Raw genomic sequence first — 18,291 nt, forward strand, 5'->3', positions numbered from 1 at the left:
CTAGCCGTCTCTTAGCACTTGCCACTCGGGCGGGGTTTTTAGAACTTGACTCTCCTGAGTGGTACCTGCCGGTAAAGGTAAAGGGGATAAGAGGTAAACTAGACTCCAAGGCAGAAGCTTTGGAAATCGAGTGCCGAAAGACAGTCAAGGTACCGTGCAGGACAGACACAATTAAGTTGTCTCGGTGGGCTACTTTCAAGAGAAAGTACGCCATTAGGACTACAAGGGCCCCTGAAGAATATCCTTGCTGCCGAGAAGATGGTAATCCCCGCCGTATATTTCTATACGGGCGAAGGGCAAGGCAGAGGGATACAATGGTGGGGAATCCTGACTGTCCTGAGTCTAGCCGTGTGCTTGGCCGAGGGAATGATTCCCGAGGTACCTCTGGGGGAGCGTCTCCTGGGGAAGTGTGAGCAGTGTCGGACTGCCACAGATACCAGACGAATAATTGACTGTCCTCCGGAACGACAAAAGGGGTTTTGTTTGTCTAACGGCACTCAGTATAATCTTTGTGAATTAAAGGGGGAGGTCTGGTGTTACCACTCAGGGGCAGGTTTTAAGGACGGGCAGTCTAAGACTCCTATGAGAAGAAAAACCAAAGCTACCCACTTCAGGTATAAGAGAGAAGTGGGAATGCTTCCTCCAATTCCAATCTGTAGCTGATGCAACAAAACCGTCTGGATAGGAGAAAAAAGACAATCCACCTTTTTAGCATATTATAAAGTCAACCCTTTGTGTTACAATAAAGCAAACTTAAAAACCTGTACCATAGGAGAGAAATTGTATTGGGAAGGTAAAAATTTAAAACATGAAGAGAAAGCCTCCTTTAGTAATGAACCGATAATTCTTGATTTGTTAAAAAGTGATGATGACCGAGTATGTTTACAATTCGATCAAGTGTTCTGCTTCTCCAGAGATGAGGAAGGGATGGACCCTGAAAGCAAAATAAAACAACTAAACCTAGAATTAAAGAGGCGAGAAGTAGAAATTCGGAAAAAGAGAGAACAAGAAAGCAGTTGAAGCCTTAAGGAAATTTGAAAATAAAAACAACCCTTCTCAGGAATACTGTGAGAATTCACTTACAGACTGGGAGGAAGACTAATGTAGTTAAAACTCCACAGTTCTCCCTCATTAGAAATGAATGGAATAACATGAATTTTTAATATGATAAATTATTAGGCGGGGGACTGTGATAAATGTAACTTTGGATAAAAATTCGTGAAAGAATAAATAAGTATATAACTGTATTTGTAACAATGTAAAAATTATATAAAATATAGTGTGGCCTAAGGATTTCTCCCCAGCAGTAATTACCCATTCAGGTGGTAACGACCCTAGGCGACATTTATCAGCCTGAAAGAAAGAGCAGGACACGGGCAATCAGGCTAAACAATGAGAGGAGCCAGGCTGAGATGCCCATCGGCTCCACACCGCACCGGGACGCTCCACCCTGCAAGCCCCGACCGAAGATGCAATCAGGCCAAACAATGAGAGGAGCCCAGCCGAGATACCCATCGACTCCGCACCGGACCTGGACACTTCACCCTGAGAGTCCAACCGAAGATACAATCGGGAAGCACTCAGAACCTTTCACATGCGAGCAGACTCTGCCCAGTCGTCTATTGATTCAGTTCCACGGTTCCAGGAAATTCATTCAACCAACCATCTAGACTCTTTGTTGAACAGTAACTGCTCGGAGTTTTGGCCTCAGGACACAAAATCCCTATAAAAACCCCGGACAGTCTACCCTCCTTCGTGGATTTGGGTAAATCTGTACCTCTGGGTATAGACGTCTCCCTGTCCACCCAGTGCTGCGCTGATTTATTTTATTGTGGTTTTTTCTCTCATTGTTTGTGACTGAAATTGTTTTATAATAAATCGCTTTTTATATTAACCCTATTTTGCCATTGCATTTATAACAATAGTCTTCTCTGTAATTACATTTGAACTTACTGCTAAGGTCACACATGCTTTTACTATGTAAGCTACAGGACAAGGTACTAGAAATAAAAACACCCTCTTCCCTTCAGAGCCTCTGTGCAACATCTCACTGCTTCACACTGCAGCACCCTGCATTTCTGTTTTCCAAAGCTGAGCTTGGATCTCAGCTCTCAAGTGGGGAAGGAAGTTTCCTTGAGCTGGTAATCAATTCTTTGTCTCCTGCTTACTTGACTTTGCAGACTGTGTAAACTGCGATTTGGGGGAAAGGGGACTACCCTGCTACTCCTTCAGTGACATCAGTGACTCAAATACATGGGATGTACATTTGTTGGAAGTTAGGATCTTTTTTCTCCCCCTTCCTTTCAGGGAATTTTCTCCTATTTGTTGCCTAAGAGATGATAACAATAGGTACTTAGGAAAGACAAAGAAGTGGCCAAGGTGGGGGGAAGGGTGCAGCTGTCTACTCTCCTAATCGGGGGCTTTTCTCTTGGGAAGGGCAGAGATCCCACGACATTTTTGGCTGGGGGCTGAAGGGCTGGGCTCAGCTCCTCACTCGCTCGCTGCTGCTCTCGGGATGATGGGAACGGTCGAGTTGCTGCCACCGCGGAGCCCAGCCCGGCACTGCTTCTCCCTTCCTGGGGGTGAACCTCTGCTCAGAAGAGCAGCCGCTGTACTGGGACCTTATTAACACCCGATCTGACTGCAAAGGACCCTCACCATCTACTCGGGTAGCTCAGAGGAAAAACCCGGGGCCCCGAACCCTTCTCCCTTCCCGGAGGGAGCGTCTCTCCGGCTGCGTGCGGCAGCTGCTTGTATTAACCCGGCTGCCGCTGCTGCCTCGGGCTTCTTCGCTATAGCCTAACCCCGTGTCCGCCCAACCCCCGCGGCTCCTGCTACGGCTGCGGAATTTTCTCTTACATTTTATTTGTCACCCCTGCTGTGTCCGCCTGTGCCGTCCCAGCCCGCTGCTCCGAGGGTCCTGCTGCAGTCCATTCAGCTTCCCGGCTGCTTGCCGTGACTTTCCAAAGGAAGCCCCTTGTCCATCCCTTCCGCCAGCCCGCCCGCCATTCCCGTGTGGAGAGAGGCGGCCGAGCTGGCGCCACAGCGCCCCCTGCAGGCGCGGGGGAATCATCGCGCCCGCCCTGCCCGGCCGGGAGCCAGCAGCGCCCCTGCCGGCTGTGCCCGGAACTGCAGCAAAGGGGAAGGTGCCTGCAGCCGGGAGGAGGCTGGGACTGGCTCTCTGGGGCTGTTCCTTGCTGCTGCCGGGGCTGTTGTTTGTTTGCCTTCTCACACACACACACATGTAAAGAACTGCTATTCCTTTTCCCGTATCTGTGCCTGAAAGCCCTGTAATCTCAAAGTTACAATAATTTGGAGGGAAAGAGGTGATATTCTCCATTCCAAGGGAGATTCCTGCCTTCCTTGGCAGAGACCCGTCTTTTAAACCAGGACAACACTGAACATGGCAGCAACATAAGGAAGTCCATCTTTAACAAATCTCAGCAAGCAGCACTTAAAAATGTAAGATGCTAAAGCTGCAAACTTCTCACTCTGTCCTGTACAGCAACAATGCCTCAGATTGGGAGCACTTAAGGCTACTTCTTATTTCTCCTGTTAGTCCCCTGGCAAGGTGGAAATCCTCCTCCTGGGAAGCAGCTACTCTGCTCTGAATAAAGTGTAGTGCTTTTTAAAGCCTTTCTCCAAGGCTTTCTCCTGTCTACAAAGGAAGCAGCAGCCACTACAACTAGATAAGGGTTTCTACCTTTAATTTTTTAACTCCACATCAGCTATCATGCTGATCTCTCTTTCAAGATTATCTGGAGAAATAAGACTGAGTTTTACCCCCAGTTTACCTACTGGTAATTCTGTCAGTTTTTCCAGCAATCTTTATTTTCTCTGAAACTTCCCAAGAATTTTAGGGCTTTTATCTCAATCTCTCATTGCAAAGCACAAAATCAGATGCCACAGAATTAGAGCACACATGATTCCCCATGACCTGTTTGTCTCCACAACAGCTCTCCCATGTATCAAAGCCACAGGACAGCAGAAGATAGAGGCTTAAACCAGAGCTTAGGTATTATGCTTTAGATGACAACAACAGTCTCTGCACTTACACAATAAAACTGCTACCTTGAACTGCTCCCCAAAAGTTATTATTTAGTTACATTATTACTGGCTTACTACTCTCTCAAATGCAGAGCAGAATAACCCACTTACAGTGGGTACCAGAGCACTCAGTGAGAGAACAGGAACTTTGCAGGCTGCACCCTCTGTCCTTGACAAACACTTCCTTCATGTCCTTCTTGTAGACACACTTCACAATTGCCTAGTGAGATGTCCTCCTTCTGTAACTGCTGCCCAGTTCCAAACACAGTTCTGGCATGTTCTCTCCTGGTATTTGCACTTTGCTTAAGTAGGAATGTTGTGTTGGAAAGTAACAGACACTTCCAGACTCTGGCACACTTGGTTTCTTTCTGCTCTCTGCTCACGCCAGCTATGACACACTACATCAGTGTGGTTTGAAAAGAGATTCAAGGGTTATAACATTGCAGGTGTCTAATTCCAGCTAAAGTCTGAACACTTAACTGGTCTAGTGCAGGGAAGCAGTAATAGGAGAAGGCAGGTGGAAAAACCTGTGGTCAGGAGAAAGACAGACTTTTACAAACCTGCAGTCTTCAAAATAAGGGAAATAAACACAAGAGAAGCTCATGATCCACAGGCTGTGTTTTGAAGAGCTGGATAAAATTCAGTTTTGACTTAGGGACTGAAAACTTTATCAGAAGTTTTTTCTGAAGATATTTTCATCTTTTGCCTTTATTTGTATAGTAGGTAAAAATAAGCAGCAGCTGTAGCCCACCTGCTGCAAATAGGAGGTGGGTAGCAGAGGCAGCGTGACTCCCAGAGCCAGCTCTCAGCAGCTGTGAGCACAGCCCATACCACACTTGCTGCTGGGACACAGCACTGAGACTGGACAGGCAGCTGCCATTGATCCACTCAGTGCAGCTGGGAACCACAGCTTCCAACACCAGCAGCACCTAGAGGTTTGGAATGAAAAGAGCAATGATGGAGGAGGAACAGAAGGCATGGAAACTAGCTGCAGCTGTAGCCTGCTGGGCTGACATCAGGAGCCTGGGCTTGTGGAAAAAGTGATACAAGTTCTCAAACACTTGCATCTTGTAACAGTTTCCCATAACTTTCTCAACCTCCAACAAACTGTAGGTCAAATGAGACTTCATTAACTGGGGGTGTGATTTTCAATTTTCTGGGGATGGGGTTGCAACCCCAACCACTTGTGCCTTTGGTACCTCTCTCCACATGCACCCAGAGCAACTGAACTTTATTAATGTGTGGGGTAAAGAACCATGTAATTCACCATCTTGTATCTGCTGATTTTGCATGAGATCTCCTGGCCCTTGTTTTAGTTTGGAAGCTAGGGAGCAACTTTTCCAATACTCCCCAGAAGTGACACCCTAACAGCTTGTAACTCTCACGTGCCCTTTTCTGGGCTGATGTGGTTGCAACTATCTAGCCAGCCAGCCCTGGTACAGCAGCTGACCCTGACCATACTACTGTTCTCCAGAACTGCCCCAGGGAGCTCCATCCTTGCTGAGCCAAGGGGCCTGGCAGGATGTCAAGAGCATGCAGGCAGGCACATGCTGTGGATGCACGAAGCAGCACAATGGGGGTGCTTTGTTCTCTGTTCCTGATGAAAAAGGATTGACGTGCTTTGCTGAAAGCCACAAGCCCTGTGCTGACATTGTCACTCATCCCTTGCAATGTTAAGGTCTTATGCCTCAGAGTTATCATCAGCCCTCAGCCCATGCTTTTGTTTTCCACTCTAGGAAGGTTTGACTCAATGTGTGGCACACTTTGTTTACCCAAAGGCAGGTAAGTTTTGTCACTGCATATTCCATCACTTTTACCATATCACTAAAGAGTATATTTAAGCAGCACAGGTCCCAGTACAGATCTCCAGAGTGCTCCTCAAGTGATCTTGACCGTGAAAACAAATACTGGGTTATTTTAATAGTATTTCATCCATCAGTAGACTTCTCCTCTGACTGCATGGCCTCCTAAATCCCCTAAGAGATATGTCTTATGACTCCTCTTGGAAATCCAAGTAGGCTGCATTGACTGAATTCTCTTCATTTATATCACTACTGACTCTTTTGAAGAATTGCAACAGCTCTGCAGAGCAGGACTTTTTCCATTTAAAAACTTATATTACCCTTTCCTAATATTTATCAGTGTAATATATCCACTATACTCTGCTAATTTTACCAGTCTGTCTGGTATAGCTGGTCAGTGAATTCCCAGAATTCCTCTGAATTCTGATCTGTCTTATGACAGATGAATCCTTGGGCACCATGGCAGCTTCAACAGAGGAGCATAACCTCTCACCTAACACCTCAACTATTTAAACTTATTTGAAACTCCTGGGTTGATACTTCCAGGTCTGGCAACCTGCTACAAATGCATAAATATTATTTTTGTAGAGCCTTTGCAGCAGGCACTGTGGGTTAAGACAGGGTCTGCACTGACTCCCCACAAAGAGCATTCCATCACAGTACTCTGTGAGTTCCTCTGTGCCAAGCCTGCATGCAGAAGAAACTATGTTTAGTTTTTTTGCTATAACTAGCCCTAAGCCTTCCTTCCAGGTTCCATTTTGATAGATCTGAAACAGGACAGTTGGGTTCTTCCTCTTTGCAAATCACCTCTCAAAAATCCCTCTGCCTGCTTTGTTCTGTTCATATATTTATTCTGCTAGAGTTTATAATCTCTTCCATTTTCTCTAGCTTTTTTAAAAATGCTTGGTTTACAATAGCCTCCCTGCCCTTCTGTTAGTCATGCTGGATTTCTGGCACCATTCCTTGTCTCTGCTGTGACGGACGGTGGGCATTTCCTCTCTGCTCGGCTTATGTTCAACAATCTTCTCTAATTCTGTTCAGGCTTTGCTCTGAACTTTGAGTGCAAAGCTACTTCAATTTTCTATGGTTTGCTGGTTGTTTTTTTTTCCTTTTCCCCAACAATGTTGATCTGGAATACATTATGGCTCCCATTGCAGAACAGCTCTTGGAAGGCACAGAATGGTAATTTCTCTGACCTCAGAATCACGTCAATGATGGCTTCTCATGCTCTGGGGCCCCTTAACCTGCTGCTCCACAGAAGTTTGTGGCTAAAATGCAGCGTTGTTACTACATAATGGATACAACTTAGAATGGCTGATTTGATGAAGTGCCACCGGAAAGACTTCTTCTCCTGTCCCTGTGTCCTGCCCTGTCCAGTGAGCTGATGGTTTTACAGAAATCTGTAAGTGGGAGTGCAGGGTTGGGTTCACTATCTTGTGAGTTTTGCTATGATCTCTATCGTGCCAGCTCCTGAGAATCTCTGCTCTTGATCAAAGAGCCCTGCACTTCAGGAGTGTGTGTGAACCATAGTGGCTCAGATACTGGAAGGTGATACAACACAACCCAACAGAAGCTCTAAAATAATCTGAGCTCAAACTCAAACAAGAACTGCTGGAAGGCATTCCTTGCTGGTCATTTACAGAAGGTCAGACAAGGCTGGGACATTATTCTATTTACCTATACCATTTCTGAATGTTTCTGAAACTAAAGAGGAAAGCCCACACCCAACTATGACTGCCAAAGCCTAAATCTACTGTGGGACTGATTATGGAAAGAAGTAGGCATATGGCCAAAGCCTCAAATGTAGGAACCATTTCTGACTGCCACCCTCTGCCTTTGGCCAGAGAGGGAAACAATAACAGTGCCACTGACAGGTGTCAACTGTTAAAGAATCCGTTCAGTGCCAGTAGCTTGAGGCGCAGCTGCAGTGGAACTGCAAGTTGAGCTCTAGAGGGGTAGGAGCCTAAGTCTGCAGCAAGAGGCCGTGAACTGAAGACCCTTTGCAGAAAAGGGCCTGAGAACTGAGGCCCAGAGAGGGGACCCAGACTCAGAGACACTGCAGCAGCTGAGGACCCTCAGACTTTCCCTGCACTGTGAGGGGATAAAGCCTCAGGGGCTCCTCTGTTTGGGGTTCCTCTTTGGAGGCACTAACTCAAGCTCTTATTTTGTTGCTTTGCTATTTCGTTGTTGCACCATGATTAAATTATCTTAGGGATGTCTGTGACTGCTATGGAAAACCTGGGATAGAGCCAGTAAGAGATCTGCAGCAACTGTGGGATATGAGCTTCCGGGGACTTAGTCCCAGTGCAGGTGGTGCGAGAGTGACTGCCAGAGTAGCTCCAGGAGGGCTGGATGGGGAAGTTTCCTTTACACCACCAAAAATTTCCTATGTTGAGAAAAACATTCTGAGTGAAGGAATGAGGCATCTGATGGCAGTTTCAGAGGTGCTAATGCTTTAACCTCAGAAACTCACAGGCAGCAGAGGTAGCAGTCCAGATTCCAGCCATGCTCCCACAGACCCAGGTCACAGTGTGATCCAGTACTTAAGTTTTAAAAATTATTAAAGGCTGAAGCAACCATTTGTTTCACAGTGGGAATGATTAATGATTAGAACTCATATTACTAGTGCTTTTAATGACTAATTTATTAAGCTTCATTTTTGGCATTACTAGATGAGTTTTACTTTCAATGTGAAGCTGCTCAAAGTTCAAAATTAATTCCTTAGAAAAACTGGGAATTTATTTACTTTGGAAACTGGAAATAAAGAACACATCTGTGAAATCCCTTCAATTTTTTTTTTTTTTAACATGAAAACCTGGGAGAACACAGAGCAGCAAGACATCTGTTGCTTGCACTCTGCTCAAGCTTGCTGAATGTCTGGGGCTAGAAACATCCCCAAAAAGCCTTTCAACTTCAGGATGTTCAGCTCCTGGTTCACCTAAAGCAAAGGAAACTGCCTCTGCTGCTTTGCTGTAAGGTGGAAGAGATGCTCAGGAAGAAATTACTCAGGGCAGGCTTTCTCCTTTTTCACTGACTCTGTGGCTACAGCTATTTGCTTTACATCATCTTTGCCAGTCTTGGCAAAGGTGAAAAACAACCAAATCATGCCCCTGGGGCAGCCTATCCCAGCTACTAATGGAGAGATTAAAGCAGAGACTCCGTCCTTGTCTTGCTCTTGGTACCAGCTGCCCTCAAATTTCTACACATTACTAAAACAATACCATAAACTATGACTGGAAGATAAGAAAAAAATATTGTGAGACAGTAAAACATCACCACCTGGTAACTCTTCCCATTATAGTACTGCCAACCTTAAGGCAGCTAGCAGTGGAATGCTTCTCAGCCCCTTCTCAGTGCAAAATTATTTTTGAAATAGTAGAGTTGGAGGAGATGGCTGCATGGGAAGTAACTGAAGATCAGATTTAAAACAACATCTTGAAGTAAATTATTAATTTCCATACAGAGCAGAAACTTACTAATAGAAAACACAATATGATCTATGCAGCCAAGCAATGGTTTCTGGTACTCTGTGTAATTGTATTAAATCTTAAATAAGAGAATTTCTGGGTGAGAATCAAGAGCAGCAAAAGAATAAGATATGCAATCTCCTTAGACAAACTTAAAAGCAACAGGAGACAGAGTTCCAAGCACCTGCTCCAAAGGCAGGTGACAGTGAAGGATGGACCCAGTGCCTCTCTGTGACCCTTGTTAATGCTCAGCATCAGCCAGCAGGAACTGGCAAGTCACTTCCACACACAGATACTGCCAGAGAACAGACACTGGCTCTGCAGTCAAAGAACTCAGTCAAGTGAGCTACAACATGAGCACAGCTGACAGGCTGGGTTTGTGCTCCTAAAGCAGAAATCACAAACCCCTACAACCACGCAATGCTAAGACCAGTAAGCAGATCATGACAACATGACTGAGATGTAGAAAGATGCACTTCTCCATCTTCTGCCCTGCCCATGTGTTACAAGAAGTTAAAACCACAACTTTCTTGCACTCCAGTCAAGTATCCCGCATCATGAGCAAGGCACCCAGCACAGACTAAGGAATAAGTGGTGCTTCTTACTCCTGCTCTGAGAGTAGATCCCCTCTTCACCACCTAAGGCCAGAAACTGGACCTGCCTAGATCTGTAATAGTTCTGGGTGAATTAAACCATGGCAGCTGAGATCAGCTCTGCCCAAGGCTGGCAGGGGGGCACTCTGCACTGTTGTTTTGAGACAGCAGTGTGTGAGACTGAAGCCTTCCCCATGGGCTGCAAACAACAGAGAAACCTTCTCTCTCTCCCATCCCCTGGGCAGTGGACAAAAGGTGCCCCTACCTGCAGACACACAGCCTTTGTAAACCTGAGGCTCGCTCAAGGGAGATCTGAATGCGCTAATACGCAAGTGAGCCTGAAAGAGCTTGTGTGACTGCTAGACCCCAGATCACCTTGACTCCTCAAGGAACCTGGTAGGTAAGCCAAGGGCTATGCTTCCAGCCAAGGACAGTCCTCCTACTAATATGATGTCCCAAACTGCATTTTAGTACCTTGCTGAATACAATGAACATCTCAAAATCTCTTGAAGAAGAGAATGCAGGGCTGTGTTCCATGTATCAAAACTTTTCATATCCCTGGGAACTAGAACTGCATTGAATTAAACCTGGTAGTACAGTTACTCACTAATTGTTGTGAAATACCATTAATGGATGTTGCATAATGGATAAAAATGGCCCAACCTAAAGCACATATATTTGCTTTGCTCTAAAAACTTACAAGTACATAAAAAGTACAGGAACTTCAAGTACTACAAATGCATAATCACCCTGTTGGCACACTGTTGTCACAGAATACAGAAAGCAAAACTAATGTTTAAGTAAACCCCAGGGAAGTACTGTGCAAATACATTTAAGAGTTATGTTCCAGTCCAAGTCCAGCTAGCTAAAACTTTCCAGAACTCAACATTGCAGCTTTACAAAAAAGTGAGCTTTTAGATAGAAAACCAGATGGGAGGAATCACAGGAAAAGCTTCCCAAGAAACATAAATAATGCAAAAAAAGAAGGCTAAAATAAAATTCTATTTTAATAATTGTTATCTTTAGAGTGTTTTATGCTGTGACGTCCGTAGTCAAAACCAGTACTTTAGTGGTGATGCTAGTTTTAATAAGATTAGGAGCAGCATTAATCTAGCAGGTATTAAATAGACTTGCTTTCTAGATCAAAACATCTTATGTGTTCTAATTAATTTCACTCTAGGACTTCAAACAAAAGAACTCGTTGTACATATCAGAGGAACGATGGTCCTCAATATCCCAGACAAAATGTTTCAACAGGGGTGAAAACAGCTCCCGTTATTCACACACAGAAAGCAAATCCTTCCTCAAAAGTGTTAACATTCCATTTTTTTTCAACACAGTAAACAGAAGACGCCTTAAAACACTTTGTATTCAATTCCACTGGTAGCACTCACAAGTTGTCTTAAATAAAAAATTAACAGTTTCAAAAAATGAGCACAGTTTCAATTCACCCTCTCCAACATCAGGAAATGCAAACAATGGAATATGTCAATAACTTCTCAGAAGCACATACTCTCTGACAGCAGAGCAAGTGAAAATAAAGTGAAGAGACTAGGCAAAGATAACCAAACTTTTAAAAATGCAGATTAAAAAAGCTTCAAACTACTTTTAAAGTATACATACTTGCAAAAAAAACTTCTCCAAAACTAAATCAGCACAATCATGGGCTTATTGAAAAGTGACACTTTTCAGTAAAAGTAAGTGGCAAAAGTTCTTATCAAGGTCTGACATTAACTCTGCAAACACTGTGTTGTGTTTTACTCTGGGCACAAGCAACAGAGTAATTCCACATACCATTAATGCCAGCAAGACAGCACATTTTTATACCCTGGTATAAAAATTTCTTTCCTCCAAGGGTTTATGCATGCCTTGTCCCTTTTGTTTCAGATGAACCTGCATGTCCTGGACTTACTTATTGCCACCTCCTCCTCCTTGAGAGCTTTCTGCAAATACTTAGCCAAATCCCAGACCACCTCCACACTCCAAGCCCCCTTCTGCATGGTGTGTGCTGAAAGCCAAACACCTCTCTGCCTTCCTGTTGGTGGGAGGCAGAAGAGGGGAAGTGTCAGCTCAAATGATCAAATCAACTCATCAGAGCAAATGCCAGCTCATTTCCAACTGAAACTTAATACAGGTTTAGTTGGATAGTTTTACAAATATATCAGCATATTCCTTCATTTCTATTTAAAGCAAATCATCTGGAAAAGAAGAGAGAGATGTAGGCTGAGACAGAACACTTACTTCTGAAAGCTGCAGAGGGTCTACAGATAATAATAAAAGCACAGGCACAGCTCTATTAACAGTGCAGGTCACCACACCATCTGTCCATCAGCATTCCAGACCATTTATTCAGCCATCTGCCCATGGACATTGAGAAAACCCAAGCCTAGACTTCATTAGGATTCAAACTGCATTCAAGTAAAATGTAGGTCTCAGATTTAGGTTAATACTTATTAGTTTTGAGAATAACCTAATTCATATTGATAAAGACCACTAAGACCCCATGCTAGCTCTCCACTGCAGTTACAAGATTAAGACAGGTTGTTTTACTAATGCCCAGGCAATCTCTTATATATCAGAGTTAGCTTTGGTTGCTTGCATATAAACAGTTTAAGAAAACCAGGACAGCTGTATCTACAAGTCAGTTGTACCAGAAAAGCTAAAAGCTTCCTCACATACATTCACCCCAGAGTAACAAATTTCAGAAGTAGGAAGAAGCAGAAACTTGTCCTGTTGACTTTGCCCAGATCTGATCCTAGCAAGTTACTCAAAAATAAAACCAAACATACAGAGAAATGAATAGAAATTCACAATGGCATTACCCTGTTTCACCAAAGGAAAGATCTTACAAATCTTAAATATACATGTTACCTTGAAAAGTAACACATGCCAAATATAGAGAAAACAGTGTGGGGAATCTGTGTGCTTGACCCTACACACCTCCTAGAGTCAGTGACAGTGCTAATGACATGTTTCTGAGATAGGATTAAACTAAACACTTTCCCCATTTTTAAGCATGGCCCAGCTGCAGAGAATATTTTGAAATTCCAGATTTCAGACAGAGGGAGGTCTAAAGGCACCACAGAACTAACACTGGTGGCTGTTATTCTGGCTGTATCCAAGGAGAAGCTAGGGCAGGGACATCAGTCAGTCCTAGAAGGAGCTAGGACCCTGAGGTTAGTTCAGCTGGTTAGAGCATGGTACTAATAGGACCAGAGATCGTGGGTTCAATAAGGGCCACTTAAGAGTTGGACTCGACCACTGTGGGTCCCCTTCCACCTCAGCATACTCTGTGACATTCTGGAATGGACTTGCAGCAAATGACCTCATGGCCAAGGCAACAGAATAACACAGAGAAATAAAACAGGACTTGTTCCAATATGTCAATATCTTTTACCGGCGAGCTCAAACTGTACCTACACTGCCAAAAGAGTCATCAACAGCCCTCACAGAGGCTCACCTTTCCCTCATCACCCCCTTACCTCATCACACTCCCTGCAGCCCAGCAAGCACTGCTCAAGATGTGGTCAGGCCAGTCAAAGCTACAGCTTCAACTCCATTTAAAACAGACTTTTTTTAACTATTAGAAAAACAAAAAGGTCTGAAATGCAGGTCTTGCATCACTGATGCCATGGTCTCATATTGCAAACACTACACTGTATAAGATAATAAAAATTAATCTCACAAATTCTTTAATTTTTGTCTTAAAACCCACCAGGTCCCTTGCAGATGTTGCTGTTATTGGAAGCTGACTGAGAACTCCACTGCACTGTAGCTGGAAACCATCTTCCAGTTATCAGCTTTCATCAATCTGTGGCCAGTTTGTGCCTGTTCTTGTCAAACTGAGATCCTCCCCAAGGCTCTTCCTCCCTGTGAAACTCAGGACAAATTAAAACAATGCCCCAGCGTAAGTGCTTTTAAATATTTCTCTACACAAGAGGATCTTCCTTCCTTTGAAAGCCCTGGCAACCTTCTTCACTCCAAATTCCCCTGACACCGGTAAAGTCACACAGGTTTCACAGAGGCCTGGATGTGGCAGCCAGATGTGCTTTGCTAGATTAAAAAGCAGCAGTAATTTTTCACAGGACACAAGCTCAGTCTCCAAGTGTAAGTACAGTTCCTGGGATTAGCAACTGAGACAGAAAACCCAAGGATTCAACACACAATCCATCCTCTCTGGCAGATTTCAGAGACTTGAACCAGCCCTTGGAGTACTTTCCAAGTATGATGTGGGGGAATGTCAAGCTAGGTGTGCCCTGAAACTACACCTTGTAGGGAGAAATGTTGGAGGAAGGTGAGGCTGGGACAATATTTACAGTCACAAGAGACACTGTGTTAACATATTGCTAAAAAAAGAAAAAGGTATTCTACATGAATTATATGGTTTCCTGGAAAGAACATCTTTCCTCCTGCCCAACTGTTGCCATGGCCACCAGCTCACTGGTGAACTACAGCAAAGCACAGAAGCAACAAGCCTGTCCTTCCCGGCCTAGAACTCCCCAGAGCACCACTCCCTGGCTGCAGACCACCCAGCTTTTCCCAAAGCCCAGCCCTGGAAAGGACAACCACAGCTCCAGGACATGCCGAATTCGCAGGTTGGTGCCTGCAGTGCTAGGTTTCTGTGGGGCTTGCTCAGTTTCAGATCTGGGGCTTAGTTTAAAGAAAAATGCAAAGAGGCTTTGCTTGCTGAGGGAAAGTATAGAGCCAAAAGGCAGCAGCTACACACAGCTCTGTGGCAGGGCCTCTTTCCCATCTTCCCACTCTGTTCTGGCTCCCACAACCATGCCGCTCACAGCCAGGCAAGGCATGGACATGCCCAGAGCTTTGGTGGGTCAGTAAAGGACTGGCAGCGGAGGCCAATACATAATATATTAATATTTTTCCCAATCCTGGCACACAGACCACAGCAGGAAGTGCCTCTGCTGTCTACACTCACTCCAAGGCATTGCACTTATTTTTACCCACCTGACATGGGAGCACACTTTACCTCTAAAAGTAACAGAGAAGATATAGATGGAGACATGACAGTACAGGAAAGTGTTTTAAACACATTATTTATTTCTAAAGAAAAACCATTGCTTAACACTATTGCTGCTTTCCAGATCAGACATTAAGGTTATAATGTGGTAAGATTAGTGATTTTTATACTTGTATGCTGTAAGATACCAAAGCTCACAATTAACTGAGCTAAAGCAATATAAAGATGTGTAGCTGCCCTATCAGTGTCTGATATTAAGAGAAGGAAAAAAATAGGGACTACCTTCATAGGATTGTATTTACTACATTCTTTCTGTGCACAGGCTTGCAAATAGTCTTTTGGAATCACCTACATCAACAGACTTCTATTAAATTTATCACATGATGTTGCCAGCTCCAGGTGTGCATCAGCAGTGCTGTATGACCTGCCCCATGCTGAGCAGAGCACTACAGACACAGCAGCTTCCAACTGCTGGAGAAAAACAGCCACTATCTGCATACCCACATACTGTTCAGTGAGAGGGCAGCAGGATAATCTGGTATGGGAAATGAGCCTGTGCTCTGCAAAATGCCACACAGAATCCCAGTGCTCTGCTCTGCCTATCACAGAGCATGCCCTCTCTCTTGGATGCTGGTGGAGCAAGCAATTCTATGAAAGGATTATTCCTATGGCAACCAGAGCCATTGGGCTCACCTCTGTATCATCAATAAAATCCTGGTAAACAACTGTGGCTGTGTCAAAACAGCCCCAGCAAAGCAGCATGCTGTATCTAGGGCAGCTCTCTCACTTCCATCTCCTCTCATGACAAACAGGTAGAACATGCAAGCTCCTCCTTTCCCAGCCAATGAACCAGACAGGACATGAAAGAGCTCCAGTTCTTCAGCATACTGCATTTTTCCAATAAACTGTTATTCAGGAGACCAGCCATCCTGCAAGATGTTGTGCAGCCTTAGCAGAGCAGTCTGCACCTCAAAACTTTCATGCTGCTTGTCATGTAAGGGTGAAGGGCAATTTCTGCCACTGGATATATTCCAGTTCTAATTAAATCTTAACAGGAGCTAAAATTAAAATATGGATTTTTTTTTTTTTCATCTCTCTCAACATTTCTGCTGAACTATGGGGAGTTACCAACTGATCCTTGTCTCCTGCACATGGTCTTACCTGACAGTCGAAGTCCTGGAAGTTGCGAGCTGCATTCTGTTAAAAAAAACAGGAAAAAAAGAAAGAAAAAAGGAGATCAGCACAATGCTCCAGAACACCCCCAATAACGTCATGAAACTTTCCCATAGAGACCTCTGCTATAGCACAGTCAAGACTGGCTGCAGTCAGGTAAACAGTGAAATGCAAAACCTGTACAAGCAAACTCCATGGAAGATCTGCCCATTCCTATACAACAAGGTTATTGGGCTGTGAGTGGGCTACCAGCTAAGGGAACTGAGTACCTGTGTGCACAGCTGAGAGTGTTCAAGCAGGGACAGATGCACACAGGAAAGACACTGTCCACACCTGGGCTGCATATGGGTCTGGGTTTTGTCTCCTCCTGGTGTCCATTAACAATTTGGATGGAAAACTCCTGGGATCTCACGTACTGAGTGCGAGAAAAAAGTCAGCTCCTACGCAGCCACCACTTCAGGTATGGGATCCTTTCACGACAGACACAGTGACCTGCAAGTTCTTGAAACCCCAGTGCGTGGGAACTGTGTGCAGTAGCTCACCATTGATTCTTCCCAGAGGGTGATCTCATGCAGGTTAGAAGGTCTGCAGGAACCTGTGTGCCCATGTGCTTTGTGAAACACTGTCTCTAACCCCAGAGTAGGTTACATCACTGAGAGTTGTCAGCAAAAGGCTGAGCAAACCACTTGAGATGGCATTCCAGTTTATGTGTTTTAGGCATAGCACTTGTCATGGTTTGATAGTGGCCAAATGCCAGGCACCCAGGAAAACTATTCATTTACCCTCTCTTGCTCTCAGCTGGGCAGAGAAGAGGGAAAAAAATTAACAAAGGGCTCATGACTTAAAATGAGCACTAGGAGAAAACACCCTAAAGGCAAAACCAGTTCAAATTTAAAGGTATAAAGTAAATTTATTATTAACAGAGTCAGAGGAGGATAATTAGAAGTAAAATAAGCCTTTAAAACACCTTGTTTTTCCCCCTAACCCCTTCCTCCTTCCCACCCACAGTACAAGGAGACAGGGCATGGGGGTTTTGGTCAGCTCATCGCTCGAGATCTTCTGTTCACTCAAGGAGAGGAGTCTTTTCTCTGCTATGCCATGGGGCCACTCCTACAGGAGACAGCTGTCTGTGAACTTTTCCAGTGTGGCTCTAATCTCACGAGCCGTCCTGCCAAAACTGCTGCAATGTGCGTCACTCCCACAGGCAAACAGTCTTCCCAATACTGCTGTGGTGTGGATCACTTGTCCATGGGGTGCTGTCCTCTGAGAATAGGCTGCTCTAGTTTGGAAGCAAAGACCCTCTCTCTGCCTCTGGAAGCAGGGGCTCTCCATTTGGGTCTCCCACTAGATTACAGCTTTCTCTGGCATCCACCCACTCCAATGTAAACACTTCTCCCACAGGCTGCGAGTGGATCATTGCATCCCCCATGGACTTCATGGGCTGAAGGAGTACATGCTCCTACTTCACCATGGCCTGAAGAGGAATCTTGGCTTTGACACATGGAGCACCTCTTCCCCCTTTTTCCACTGACCTTGGCGTCACCTCGTTGTTCTCCCTCACATATTCTCACTTCTTCCTCTTCTCTGACTAGAAGAAAAATCGCTGCTCGTAGGTGCTCTTGATAACAAGTTCTGCTAATTCAAAGATTCCTACAGGATCCCACAGCTCCAAGAGGTCGATCATGTCTAGGTTCCAGACTGGAGAGTCTCTCACCATCTTTCTGCTGCCAGTTGTGCGGCTCCGCCATCACCGAGCAGGCAGTGGTGGCCACCACGGCACTGGTGCTATTTAACACCTCTCTTCATGGAGGGCACTGGGAAGGAGAAGCTGCTGCCACTGCCCCTGCCCTTCTTCCTGTGGCACAGCTGGCTAGAGGCAGCCAGGCAGGCAAGGCTCTCCACAGGCTGCACTGGGATGGCAGCAGCTGTGGCACCTCGCAACCCCTGGAAAAAGCTGCGTGCATGCTGTTTTGATTTTCTTCTGAAGTATGTCATCCAGAGGCACTACCAACCTCTCTAATTGGGCCAGCACCGTGTCCATCTTCAGAGCCATTAGAGATTGGCTCTGTTGGACATAGTGGAAGCTTCTAACAGCCTCTCACAGAAGCTACTCCTGTGGCCCTCCCTCCAGGCTATACCAAAAAACACAGCACCTTACTACTAAAATTACTAGGAAAAAATTAGGATCACATATGGACAAAAGAAACACTCCAAACATTTCTTCTGGCTGA

The 18,291-nt window shown here is 44.9% G+C and overlaps 1 protein-coding gene across 4 annotated transcripts in view; it reads right to left on the reverse strand.

Annotated features, from left to right (window-relative positions):
* NDRG3 (NDRG family member 3) overlaps positions 1 to 18,291 on the reverse strand; it is a 69,144-nt gene that overhangs the window by 19,633 nt on the left and 31,220 nt on the right. For all 4 annotated transcript variants that reach the window (XM_005532199.3, XM_014260799.2, XM_014260798.2 and 1 more), the window contains exon 3: positions 16,049 to 16,084. In XM_005532199.3, coding sequence (XP_005532256.2) covers positions 16,049 to 16,084 — 36 coding nt within the window. The remainder of the gene's footprint in view (positions 1 to 16,048; positions 16,085 to 18,291) is intronic.

The sequence above is a fragment of the Pseudopodoces humilis genome, chromosome 19 (assembly GCF_049639895.1).
Source record: "Pseudopodoces humilis isolate 2021_Gansu_Grassland_sample_001 chromosome 19, ASM4963989v1, whole genome shotgun sequence".
Lineage (NCBI taxonomy): Eukaryota > Metazoa > Chordata > Aves > Passeriformes > Paridae > Pseudopodoces > Pseudopodoces humilis.